The sequence below is a fragment of the Mustela putorius genome, unplaced genomic scaffold (genome assembly GCF_011764305.1).
Source record: "Mustela putorius furo isolate JIRA1106 unplaced genomic scaffold, ASM1176430v1.1 tig00003834_pilon_pilon_pilon, whole genome shotgun sequence".
Taxonomy (NCBI): Eukaryota; Metazoa; Chordata; class Mammalia; order Carnivora; family Mustelidae; genus Mustela; species Mustela putorius.
This window is the reverse complement of record NW_025421987.1, coordinates 24,326,139-24,340,154: the sequence shown is the minus strand read 5'-3', so window position 1 is coordinate 24,340,154 and position 14,016 is coordinate 24,326,139. Positions and strand designations below refer to the sequence as shown.

Sequence of the window (14,016 nt, the reverse complement as noted above, 5' to 3'; positions counted from 1 at the left end):
TGACCCATCTAAAAACTAAACATACAAGGATTTTAGTCTCCTAATTTTTGTGCCCTTTTTTTTTTTTTTAAAGATTTATTTATTTATTTGAGAGAGAGCGAGAGAGCGAGCACAAACAGAGGGAGGAAAGGGAGGTGCAGGCTTCCGAGAGCAAGGAGCCCAATGTGGGGCGAGCCAAAAGCAGACAACTCAACTGACTGATTCACCCAGGCACCCCTAGTCTCCTAGTTCTTTTCAAGATTCCTGAAATTGTACTTAAGGGTGGTTATAGCACTTTCTGTAAACTTACTGCCTTAGTGAATTGGAAATGAAAATGGTAAAAGTTTACTTTCCAGTACAAAACCTCTGTAGAAAATGTAGCTCCAGGTTCATGGGATTAACACAGATATCAGTATTCTCAAGTAGCTATAATTATATCCACTCTATAAACACACACAAAATGCCAGAAAAATACATCCATAGATCAGCACACAAGTATTCCATATTGAGCAAACAACTAAAAGAAACCCAAAAGAATATTTGACACTTCATAAAACGTTCTGAAACTTAAAGCCTATGTTTAAGTCTCATGAATCTTACTGTTAAACAAAAATTTCAAAATGTGTTGAGTTCTAAAGTAAACAACACATTTTAAAGTTTTGGTTTAACTATAAAAATCGGTGTTTCAATTAAAGCTTTCTCCATCTCTTTTCTAGTTTACTAAATAAAAAAAAGAGTCCTTCTTAATTGATCTCTGGCATCTTCAAGATTGCTCTGTTTCAACACCTTCTTTCTGTCAAAATGATTGTTAAACTGATCATCCCACTGTGCAGTTTAAAAATCCTTTCAGTGAATCTCTTTCAGTTGATGAATAAAATGAAGAGTCCTCAGGATATAGAAAGTTATTCCTATGGCTCCAGGTACACCTGCCACATAGAACCACTTCACATTCTCAGAACATGCGAGGAAACCATTTTCTTCTCTGCCTCCTACATCCTTCAACACCTTGCCCAACTCTTAGCCCTTTACAATTTAATCCTAGCTTAATCTCTATTTTGGGGGGTTCTTATTGAACCCAGTGATACCATTCACACACTTCTGCTCTGGCTAACGAGAATTTGAACTCAAATTCAGAAATTGTATTATTCATGTCTGTATCACAGGGCCAAGCACTGTCCCTGGTACTCAAATATTTGTTAAATTGTTTAAAAAATGATATCAAACAGGCTGTTCATTTGTGCCTGCTTAATCAAAAAAATGTTGCATTGGGAACAATGTAATGCAAAACACACAAAAATAAAACAGAGTAGGTGAAAATACTGAAAACACTATACTTAGATGTCTGCTTAGTTAAAAAATATGTAACATAAAAAGACTCAAAAGACTTGAAATAGTGTTCTCAGACTCTCTAATATATGAAAGAAAGAGAAACATGGTCAAATCCAGATGATCTCAAACCTTAAGAAAGTCGACAATCCGTTCTTATTGTTCTTTCACAATTTAACCCCCTTTGGGACCTGGGGAATAGTTCAATAGCAGTATTTTTAGAAAGTACACATTTTGCTCATGGCAGGGGGTGAGGGGCAGGGATCATAACCACACGTAGGCAAGTAAGACTACATTGCATTTCTAAACAGCCTCATCTTAGCTAACAGAACTCTGGAAATTAATCCTTCAAAACAGCCCAGAAAAATATCAAGGTCAAAGTAACACTGAAGTTCCTCATTTTTGAAGCAACTTGAGTTAAACCATACCTGAAAACAAGGAATCCAATGTGCAGCCATTAACATTTACTTTCCAGACAAACTAAGACAAACCTCTGGGCCAAGAAAAAAAACGGAGCACATTAACATTCTAGAGTCCAAATAATTTACAAAGAGGAAAGCCCCATCCTGTCATTATATCTTATAGTCTTATTTTTTATTAAATCATAAGAGGGTTCCCCAACCACAGCAAAGAAGAAGCAGAAACTCACTCACCAGATAAGTACGGACCCCTCTGTTTTTAAATGCCCTTTAAGTGCTAGGCGCTGTTCTTGGCGCTGGGGTGCAGGCAACACACCCCATGAAATCCTGGCCCTCACTCCTTCAGAATCCCTACCTAAATGCACCACAATCAGCTGGGCAATTGTATTTATAAAGCAAATCTGTGTGCCCAATTGTCAAGGATTCCAGTTGGAGTGGGTCCCAGGAATACACATTTCAATAACCGACGCGCTCTTCTTGGGGTTGTTCTGAAGCAGCTGGCCCTCTGACCACACTCTTGATAAACAATGGTCTGAGAGCCTTTCTATGTTCAGCAGAAGCCAGTCACTGAGAGTTGTGTAAGGAAGAGAATGATCTAGTGTGAGAGATCTCCTGTTAGTACTATTTAAATGTGTTAAGTGTTGATAAAGTGTAGGTATCCATTATGTAGAAAACTCAGTCATGTAAAACATCACCGATTTTCCAACACCCAGGCCCTGCAGAGCTCCTGGCCCCCAAAAAGAGCCTTTGCCCTAATGAGCATGAGAAGCATCGCCGAGTCCAACGAGAAAAAGTACTCTCTTTCAGTGTGTACCACAGACTGAAGCACAAGGGATACTGCTGGGCCTCTCCCAGATTCAGTTCCTCACATGGCAAGCACGCAACTTCCTAGATGGTCAACAGATAGACACGCAGGGACAGCACGCAGACTCGGAGGATGGGGTGGAGACACAGTGAGGGAGAGGAGGCCCTCCACTCCTCCCTCTTCTGCAGCACGGCTGCTGGGCATTGCCTTTACTCTGCCTTTTCTCTCACACATCATTCCTGTGGCTGGATCAAAAAAATCTGGAAATGTTAAAGAATTGAATACAGCTTTCAAAACTGTCTTTCGGAGGCTTGCCCATTCTCTACAGATGCAGAAAATCTATTACTTCTTGCCATTTTTAGAAAGGAGGCAATGCTCGGCGCTGAAGACATCTGAATGACTGAATTACTGGCAGTAATTCTGACCATTTCTAAACACAAAGCCACTTAATAAAATGTAGTCCCCTATTTGGGAACGCCCTATACATCTAGACAGTTCCGCAGATTCACGGTCCACGGGGACTTTCCACTGTCCCTAGGGAAATGAAGGATTTCCCTTCTCTGCTTCCTCTTTATCCCACTCAGCCTGATGCTGCCTGAAATCATTTTCCCACTGATTTTCACTTCCATTGTATGAGGTATGGTCTGCAATAGAGGAACCAACAGACCTGAGGACAGGGAAAAGGGAGTCAAGGCATATCTTGTTTTCTCGTCTGCCACTAACCTAAACTTCTTCTGGGTCTACTAAACAACATCACCCTCTCCACCACAACTCCATCAGGCCTCCTGCCTGACATGTTGCTCCTCACCTCAGAGCCTACTTGTCACCATTCCTTTGATGAAACTCTAGAAGTAGCCAGAATCTGGCCTTCCTCTGAAATGTGATCAAATCATACTTGGTCCTCCAGATAGGACTTTACCATGGAGAACTAAATGAAAAAATAGTAGAGAACAAGAAGAGGTCTTTTACCTATCCACACCCTTTCCTGCTGTCATTAGTAGCGAAATGCTTTGCAAAATGAACTTATGTTTCAGGGACAGACCTTAGGGACAAAGGTCACTTCAGTCAAAATGCACCTTTCTAAATCCGATTTTTCAAATATGTGAAATGAAAGCATCAGACGAGCTCTCTGCCGGATCTAAAATCCCATATGATCCTCCAGTTGCAGGGAAAATGGAAAAGGAAAGGTATGCTTGCCTAACCTTGAAGTTTTTGTAGTGAAGGAACAGAGAGACTCTAACCAAGAAACCAGCTCAGTATCAATATTAATGCTGGGACATTCTGAGAAAGAGAAACTTGTGCAGTCCTTGTTTCCAACCTACTGAAGCCACCCCCAGGGCCTGTTCTGTATTCCCTTAGACTACCCTCTCCGCCCACACGTGGGTCCTTAAATACAGTATGGGCTTTCATCCCCACAAACTTTCAAAGGGTCTGCTTCTGCCTTGGGGGCATCTATACTACCTTGGAATTTTTTCTTACAAACACAGCTTCACAAGGCAAGCTTAGAGGTTCTCTTTGTTCAATATTTGACTGTAGGCATGTTATGGATTAAACTGACTTTTGTGCACTGGCCTGGTGCGGCCATCTACCATTTCCAACCCTGCTTCTATGGGGGACAGAGTTCCACACTGATGATTTACAAACAGCCATCTGGAAAACTGTCCATTCATAAACAGTGACTGCCAGTGGTAGACTAGTACTTGTATTTTTCAAGTGACCATTAACAGAATATAAAACAGGTGGTTATGGCACTATTTCTGGGCTTCAAATTAAAAGGTAACTAAAAGCTGCAATTTTAAGGCAGTCGAACAGCATGTATTTTAGCTCAGACATCTGGCAAACTCTTCGGAGAAAAACTGGGAGAAGGGAGGAAAGGTAATAAACATGATTATGAAGCTCTGTTGCTCTGCAGCCTTAGCCTCTTCTGACAGTCCCTCCCCATCACGTCCGCCTTCTCCTGTAATTTATGTTTCCACTTGGAAGCTGATTTACTTCCTGTCCCCTATTCCATGCCCCCAAAACAAGACCCATAATTGCAGTTCAGTCACGGGCTAGAGAGGACACTGGTCTGTTTGATGTGTGCCGGAGCTGTCTACAGTTGACACCAGTAACTGCTCTCCTCTCCCAAAGTCCTCTACCCCACACCCTCCAGATTCTGAACATTTATGACCTACCCCACATAAATCAACACCCTCAATCTTTTGCTGTGACATGAACTCGAAACAGTGTTCTGGCTGCCCTCTAAAATGGGCACCAATTCATGTAGTATTCATCAAACTGTCTTAAGGAAGAGGCACTGGAGATCCAAGGACAGGCCAGACTGTGCCTTCCCAGAGCCTGACCAAGGCTGATCTCACTTCTAACCTCCAACTCAAATTCCTTCTTACTGCAAATCTTCCAGACATCAACAAACCAGCAATCTTTGTGAGAATATATAAACATACACACATACATAAACATATATAAATCTGCATCCAAATGATACTTTCAAAAAGTAAACATCTCAACTCCCTACCTTTGCCTACCTCCTCTGGCCCCCAACTCCCTTCCCCGTGTCATTGACAGCCACTCTTCCTTCCATTCTTTTGGCTCTGCTCACTCTGGCATCTGTGCCAACATGATCCTGCCCCAGAGCCCTGGAATTGGCTGTTCCCACTGCCGGGAAAGTTCTTTTCTCAGATTTCTCTCCCACTCCCAAGTATCATCCAGGTCTTTGCTCAAATGTTATGCAAGGAAGGGGTCTTTCATAACCATTCTCTCTATACCTTACTCCAGTCTCATTACCTCCATCGTGTCCCATTCCCTCATCCTGCTTTATCGTACTTCAGAGCACATTACGTATTATAGAACTTGTTAATTTTCTACCCTCTCCCATTCAAATGCAAACCCTACACACATTAAACCCTACGCACATTTAGATATCCAAACTGAATTCTGAAAAATGATTACAAAACAAACTTTTAAAGGACTAAATTTAGAATTATTTTATAATTTGTATAAATATATATACTATTGCAGAAAATATTAAAGCATCATTGTTGAGTGAAAAAAAAATAAAGTTCAAAATCCTGAAGAGAACTTCCACTTTTTGTAAAAAATATGTATATATGTGGAAATGTACGTAAGAACAGTATTTGTCTGAGTGGGTAGGGTTATGAGTTGTACTTCTTTTTTGATTTTATACTTTCATACCTGTTTTATAATAGCATATATTACTATTAAAAGGACAAAAAAATACAAAATATTGTAGTTGATTTCAAAAAGCAAACAAATGCAGGTTATTGGAAATGAATTTATCATAGACAAATTACAAAATACTAATATCACAAATTACATAATGGTAATATATACAATATTGCCAAATAAGATCCTTATTTGCCTTCAGAGAACAAAGACATAATCGAAATTATTATAGTACATATTTCTAGTTCAGACTAATAGAGCAGAGTGCCACCCCTCCAACCAGGGTATATTCCTTGGTGATCTGACAAGTTAACAAGTTAATGTAGTTCATTCGTTCTTTGGAAGATCTCTGCCAAGTCAGGATCCTAAATTCTCTCGATTTTTACTCATTTATACACAGATATTCACCAGGTCTTAAATTAGTGTTTCTTTCCCTGAAATAGGTAATTCACATAATTTTTTTACATATAAAAAGGTATAAAATGAGAAGTCTCCCTCCTGTTGCTCATTTCTTGAGCAAGTCTCCCATTCCCCTTGTTAACACAGCCAGAGCAAGACTTATTTTACACTCCCTCATTTACATAGGAATGGGAATGTACTACACACAGTGATTTCCAGCTTGCTTTTTCTTCTTCTTAATGAATCCTGGAGGTATTTCCTTATCAGTACAAAAAAAGCTTTGTCATTCTTTTTGGCAGCTGTGTAATATTCTCTTACATGACTGGACCATGCGTCTACTTGATGGCACACAGGTTTATTTCTTCTTTTGCTATTACAGTAACACTGCAATGGTTAGCCTTGCATAGGCAATGTCGGGCCTGTCTGCGAGCTATGTACATCTGATGGAATTCCTGCAGAGAAAGTGCTGAATCAGAGTATGTGAATATGTAGTACTGAGAGAACCTGTCCAAGGCTGGGGACCAGTTTATTCTCCCACCAGTCACCACTTCCAGTTTACCCACCTCTAACTCAAGTTTTACTTATCAATTAGATGGAATATGGTATCTTGCTAATACTTCCAGTTTGCATATATTTGGAAGGAGATTGGCCCTTTTCATGTGATTAAATGTAAATTTGTCATTTGATAGATACATACATTTGTTTTCTTTTTCTCAGTTGTCAGGACCACAAAGTCTTTATTGTACGGAGTGCTGACCTGAGCCATCTGGGCAGATGGCCAGCTGCATGCCATTGTTTTTTATTTCCATTTGAAACTGTTTTCTAGGGCCAGCTTTCTTTTATGGGTCTTCCTAAGTTAAGCAGAGGAAGCAATCACATAATGCTGTAGACTCTGAGTTCAGGAAGGAGAATTTGACTCTACCACAGAGGCTGTGAGACTTCTGACTAACTATTGGACCTCTCCAAGCCTTAAATTATAGATGTGTAAAATGGTGTAAAGATACCTTTCTTAAAGGCTGCTAAGGATTAAGCATATGTGTATATTTAAAGTCCCAGGCACAGGGCTTGGGTCTAATTAAGATCTTAATAAAGGACAATTTAGTTTTTGTCCTCTCTAATCTGTCAGGCAACAACACAACAACACCCCCCCACAAAAAAAAAGCCAAGGGAAAAAACACTTGACTAAGCAAACAGTTGTCTCACTGCTTTGAGGGTACCTGCAATTAAATATCCCCAAGGGATTACACTTTGAGGGATAGTCCTGCTGGAGCTATACCACTGGCCATTCACAACTGCCAACCAAATATTAAGTCTGAGCTGTTTCTGGTCGCAAAGCTTCAACTTGTTTTTCTATTAACACCAAGCTATTTTGTGTAAGGATCTCCATTCATGTGAAGTGTTAATTTCCAAGAGGATGTGCTTTTCTGCCTCCATCTAGAACTTGCCAAAGTTGTGGAGTCTAGGAAGAGCAAGAGGATTCCTAGAAGCACTTGCCACTCAGCCTGCTGGTCCAGTTACTGTCCCATCTTCCCAGTATTCTGGTTAGCAAAGGATGTTAATCAAACTATGTTCAGAGAAAAGTTAATAATGTGGGAAGATATTCTGAAAGCCCAAATAAAGCTCTCATACAATATTTGATGGTCATGAAACAGTAAGTATGTTCTGAACCAAAAAAGTCACAAATGCCAAAAACATTTTTGGCTTATAAAAGAGCTCATCTTGAGAACAGAGATGTACCTTTTTGTCTCTTCCATTAATTTATGAACTCTTCAAGAGCAGTTTTGGTTATTCACTGATCTTTATCCTTACTGCGTGGTATATCTGACACATAGTAGCTATTCAAATTTATGGAATGAACAGAGTCCAAATAAATGATGTTTTAAGCTTTTATTTCATGATGATCTTTCCTTTTCAGGAGATAGCCCAGATTATTTTTCTGAGTTTAAATTTGCACCAACCTATGTTTTCTCACTACAACAGTTGTATCAGCATTTCTAGCATATCTAGGCTGCAGTGTGATCAGAACTCTAGTTAGGAAATGAAATATTTTATCTTGAAGGGAACATTATTTTCCTCTTCACAAAATCTGTTAATATCCCTTTACATATTTTCCTCTGAGATGAAAAAAATGCTATCATTATTTCAATACAGTTAGAAGTTCTGAGAAGATAAGCTTATTGTGGGACGTGAGTGAGGTACCTGCTACTTTAACATTTAGAATGTACAACTGAATTAGTTTACAAGGAATGCCCTAACCAAGAAACAGAATCCCCAAATTAGGCAACTGGAAGATACCTTGTTAAATCCCAAAGATAGAAATCTCACTTGAAAGAGGATATAGTTTCAATGCCTTAAAACAGTCTATATTTCTACTCTACTTCCAAAGGTAGCTTCTGTGCTTTCAGTCAACCTGGGATTTCAAGATTCTCATTACATATATACTGCTGAGGACTTCTGGAATTTTCCAGTCATCTTTATTACAATGGATATGAACTGTTGATGTGGTCCTTCAAGACCACACAGGTATCCCCTATTCAAATAAACTAGTTACCAAGTATTTTCTATACTGCTTTCAAATCAATGAAAATACAATCACCATGAAAGTCAGAGGACACAGCTCCTTTTCCACACACACTGGTGTGAGGAAATGATGCTGTGGTCAGCACTGGTTCTTTAAGTTGAAGGACAGCAGCTCTCACGCATCAGGGGCACAGCTGACATTTTTTAATGAGAGTATCTCCTGCACAGAAAGCCACTAAAGGTCTGGCTTCACCCATTTAACACCCTCAGCCATGGTGAGAAGCAAAAATTCTCTGAACTTTGACAGAGAGCCAAACACTGTAGAATCCTTTCAAGATCCCTCACATCTCTAAATGTCCAGCTCAAGAGGGAGGGTACTACTGGCTGAAACCCACTAAGAAGTGCTTTAATACTCTATCAACAATGATACACTCCTCACCTGAGCTAGGTAAAAGAAATAAGACACAGTCTCCATCCTTGGTCTAATGATTGTCTTACCTTTTTCAATAACAATATACTAGGACACTGAAAGAACAGTTAAAAAAAAAAAAAGGTATATCTGAAATGGACCACATTTCTGCCACCGATTCTGGAACAGACTACAAAAAATTCCAATTGACTTACATATTCAAATGTGTTTTGAATGAGCCTAGTTCAGAACTGTGGTGGGCAAGATGATGTGGAAAAAAGAACCAGAGCTTTAGAGTCAGAGAAACAAAGGTTCAAATCTCTCTTCTGAAACTTATTACTCTCATGATTTGGGGTAAATATTTTTCTATTGGGAGAGGTATCATAACTCCCATCCACCTGGGTGGAGGTGTTTGGATTATCCCAATTACTAGAGGATGCTACTGGAAATTAATTAGTGGGTGGGGTCATGGATGAGAAATGTCCTGCAAAGAACAGCAGAGTCCAGTTCCACCAAGAATTGTTCCACCCAAGATACCAACAGTGTTCACCATTAAGAACTTTTCACCCTCAGTTTCCTCAGTTGTCAGAATAGTGATAGGCATACCAACCTTCAAGGCTAAAGGTGAGGTTTAAATGAGATGCTGAAAGTAAAAGTACCCAGCCCAGCAGTACATGCACAATTAGCGATTGGTAAATGGTGATCTCACCTTACTATCCCCTTTCCTGAGTTAAAATGTCATACAGAGCTCCTTTTAAACAGGTCTACCATGTGTGATATAGCAAAGAAACAAAAGTGAGCAATCATTTTCTCTAAGTGGAGAATTAACAGGTAGGTATTCTCCAAATTTCACATTCTAGCAGTGTCTGTTTAACAGGCTTTCACAATAGTCTAAAACTTAAATTGAGAACCAAATACTATCTAGAGAATCCCATGACCCACCTCCAATCTTTCTTATTGCATCTTTCACTCTGTCCCCTAATGTATATAGTCCCCAGCAGATCACAACCTCCTATAGGCCTTTGCTCAATGTAGAATACCTGTTCCCTATTTGTCCTCCTGGCTAAGTTCCCTCCTAAAACACTACCAATGTCTTGAAGAACCAGGTAAAACTCCCTCAACCATGAAGCCCTCCCTGCTCACCCCTACTACTTGTAATGAGTCCTTTCCTTGTGTGCACATAAATTAGGTTAAACATTATAGCAGTGATTCTCAAATTGGGATCCACAGAACTCAGAGTTCTCAAGTTTCCCATGAAAGCTTCAGTCACATTTTTCATTTCTATATGATCTAAAATATAAGCACCTCCTGGATCTGGTCAGTCATCCAAGGAAAGTACTAACAAGCAATTCAAGTGTCCATACCTAAATTCGCAGTGTTGATATAAAAGACCTTTCTTAACTGCCAAAAATTAATGAGAATAGAATAATAGCAAGCCCAATATATAAATGATGTGTTCGCACCAAATGAAGCCCAAATAACTTAGAGCACATCATAAAAGCAAAGGTTTTCCTATGATTCAAATAAAGAAATATTAGAAGACCTGAATCATGGCAGAGTACAGAGCTGTCGAGTCATGGTAACCATCAAAGACCTTAGGTTTGTTCCAGATGGTACCATTGCATTGTGTGGGTAACCAAAAATGAGTTTAAATGCTTAAAAATGGACTTTTATTGGTCTTATGGTTTAGTTTTCATTGTTCTTAAGGAATTCCGTTAAATCCCATTTCGTATTTGTACATGCATAAATTATATAATAAAATTCACATAAGCAACACTGGGAGTGTAGAAAAGGAGACCGTACAAGTTGGCAGTCAGAGAGAATGCATTTTAAGTACACTGAAAAATCAGAAAGCAGTTACCAATCCTTCATGTATTTTAAGGGGTCTCAAAGTTCTAGGCACAGCATTCGACATATTGTTCACTGACTGAAAAGTAGCTATGTGCCTTTCCGCAAGTTTAACTCTGTTTTTTTACAGTAAAATGAGGACACTGATCACAAAGATTTGTCCAACTTCAAGTGTAATATCCTTAAAACTACTTTTAAGGTGTTAAGTGCTAGATATATGCATGAAATGTACTAGTATTTGTTTGCAAATGGTGTTTTCAGCTTACTGTTCCTCAAGAGAAAGTACTTTTTTTCAGTCCTCTTTACATACCACACTGCATGTCTGCTGTTGGGGTTACCAGTGTAAAAGGTAAACTGGGCTCCCATTAAAACTATAAGCTTTCACTGCGTCTAAGAGAAACAGCCAAAATACCCTTTCATTTTGAAAGAACACAGTGACAGATCGCAATTCTGTTCCCAATCCTGTTAACACCAGGGTGTTGTGTTACTAGGACACTGGGTACTACTAAGAGTTTCCATTTGTTTCATTAAACTTTCAATGAAGGCTTTGTGTGTTTATATTCTTGAAAAGAAAGATTAAAGCTCATTTAAAAGGTAAAACACCCACAGAAAAGATTACTGCTATCCCCTTAACAGCTGGCAAGTTCTAAAAAGATGAGGACAAAATTAGTGTTCATATAAGCACAATTAAAATTCTCAGTGTCCAAACGCCATAGCCTGTGCCTATGAGAATGGAGAAGTGCTAAATAGACAAGAGCTAGTTGCTAGAGAGGTTATCCAGAGAGAGAGAGATTAGATTTGATAAGTGTCTGTAGAGCCAAATTAGGGCAGGAAGGTAGGCAGAGTTTCAGCACAATCCTGTTGTGAACCTGAAAGCGGCCAGCTTATTCCTTTCTAACAGTGTTAGAATTGCCAACTTTTGCTGAGTTTACTTGGAGTTTCCTTTAAACACTGTTTCCGTATTATCCAAGATGATTAGAGTAGTTGCAGGGATGGCAGGCACCTCGGGCTGTCTGCCCACACGAGCAGATCTGACATTCTGGTTGAACCCTGTCAGACTTCAAAACTATTTTTAACTACCATGTAACTTTGAATTTTAAATCTCCTTTACAGGGGCAACAACAGCTGAAGCTTCCCAGGAAAAGTTTCCCAGTTACAGGTGCTTTCTTGGAAAGATGACTTTCATAATGCAAATGTTTCACAAGTAGGGAAACTGAGGAACACATAAACGCCTAGAGTCAAATCACAAGACCTGCATACTAATGACACCAGCACACTCAGACAGTTCTGCTTCCTATCCATTTTCCTCTGAAGTCCTCCCGAAGTCTTTAAAATCTGAAGTGAACATTGCTTTCTAGAGAGCGGCCTTCTAATCAAAACGGATTGCACAATTCCGGTGCAATTTGGGAGAGGACAGAGGATAAGCCTGTCTTCTCATCAAAAATTTAAAACAGTGGGATGTATTTCATTTGGCCCCTCTTCCTTCCTCAAAATGGATGCAAAGACTCAGAAACAGGCATTTTAAGGAAACCGGTCTTAAAAAAAATTATATATATATTCGATTTCACAGCAGGTGGAGGAAGGAGCAACGACTGCCGAGAATGGGCACATTTTCCACGCTGAAACCAAGACAGGAGTCGTCCTGGTTTTTTGTGTTTTTTTTTTTGTTTGTTTGTTTGTTTGTTTGTTTTTGAAATCTGCTGGGGAACTTGAGGCAAATGTTTCCAAAGAAACAGGGGGAAGAAGGGCGACATCATTTAAAAAAAACCAGCGAGGTTTTTGTATTTTGACGAAGTCCTAGGAACTCATGACCACAATTCTTTAAAAAAAAAAAAAAAAAAAATCGCTTCGAGTGAATTTAACTAGGCTGGCAAAAGCTGAGGGGGTGGCGCTCCGACGCTTCACCTTTCCTCCCGAGAGGTTTGGGATCACGCCCGCTCTGCCCCGGCGGTGGCTCGGCTCGGCTCGCTCACAACTGTTTCCCATTACGGCCGGCAGGATGCCGGGGGACTCGCGCGTGCCACAGAACTTGGGAGCGCAGACGCCCGTGTGGAACGGGAACAGAATCACGGACGGGGAGGGGGACGGGGAGGTGGGAAGGAAGAGCACCGCGCCGCCTGGGCCCGGTGGGAACGCACCCAGCCGCGGGTCACGAACTTCACCCGGATTTAACTAATCAAAGAAAAGGGAGTGAAGCGGCACGGGAACTGGGCGAGGAGGAGGAAACTTTAGCAAAGGAGAACAGAAAGTGGCGAGCGGAGCCTGGCCCCAGAACCGCTGGCTGCAGGCGGTCCGGCTAGGGCCCCCGACGCCCCCCGCGGCTCCCACCTGGCAGGGTCCTGTCCTGGAGCGGGCGGCTGGCTCGTCCCTGGCCTGTCCTCCTCTTCCTCTTCCTTGTCCCGCGAAGGGCTTCGGGGTGCGAAGAACCGGGAAAAGGTGTGCCAGGGGGCGCCGCCCCTCTTCCGACCGCCTGACATCTCCCCGGCTCGGCTGCGGGTTCGGGGCAGTCCGCGGGGAACCGGCAAGGCGCTGTCCTGTGTCCGGAGCCCGGCGTAGCGCGACCCGGCAAAGGCAGGACGGACTCGGCACGGGCCGCCCGCGCGGCTCAGTCCATTCCCGGCGGGACGGGCGCGGGCGCGACGCGCTCCCCGCGCGGCTGGAGCTCTAACCGCGCGCTGGCTCCTCCTCCCGCCCCCGACTAGCCCGCCCCCGGGAGGAGCCAGAGGCCGCGGCCCCGCCCAGAGCTCAGGGCCCAGCGGCTGTCCGCCAGGCTGGCGGGGTCCTCACGGGAGGCGGAAGCAGGAGACCCCGGGGTGGGGGGAACGCTGAGTCCGGAACGCCGGGCTGCCGGTTTCCCGCCCAAACGAGTTCAGGCTGCAGCCCTTTTGGCTTTGCGCTCAGTTTTTACTGTGTATTACTGATTTGTTTTCCATTCTCCGGTCAGTGAGCGAAAACAGTACTCAGACTTTTGAAGGAAGCCAGGGAACTAGTCTGTGAAAACCTGGTAAAGTGTGGTATCAGAGTGCCTCCGGCTGTCTTTGAGCTAACAGCGACTCCAAAAACACTTTCCACCGGGGTTGCAAAAGAGGTGGTAGCCCACGGCGGAGCCCCAGAAGTGAGGGTGGGGG

General features: G+C 41.8%; 1 protein-coding gene across 2 annotated transcripts in view; it reads right to left on the bottom strand.

Annotated features, from left to right (window-relative positions):
• CRYBG3 (crystallin beta-gamma domain containing 3) overlaps nt 1-13,587 on the bottom strand; it is a 110,567-nt gene extending 96,980 nt beyond the window's left edge. Inside the window, exon 1 of one of the 2 annotated variants that reach the window (XM_004772999.3) lies at nt 13,217-13,587. In XM_004772999.3, coding sequence (XP_004773056.1) covers nt 13,217-13,365 — 149 coding nt within the window. In that variant the 5' untranslated portion in view covers nt 13,366-13,587. The remainder of the gene's footprint in view (nt 1-13,216) is intronic. The other variant, XM_013046117.2, reaches the window with a different exon arrangement.
• Nucleotides 13,588-14,016: the final 429 nt, after the last annotated feature.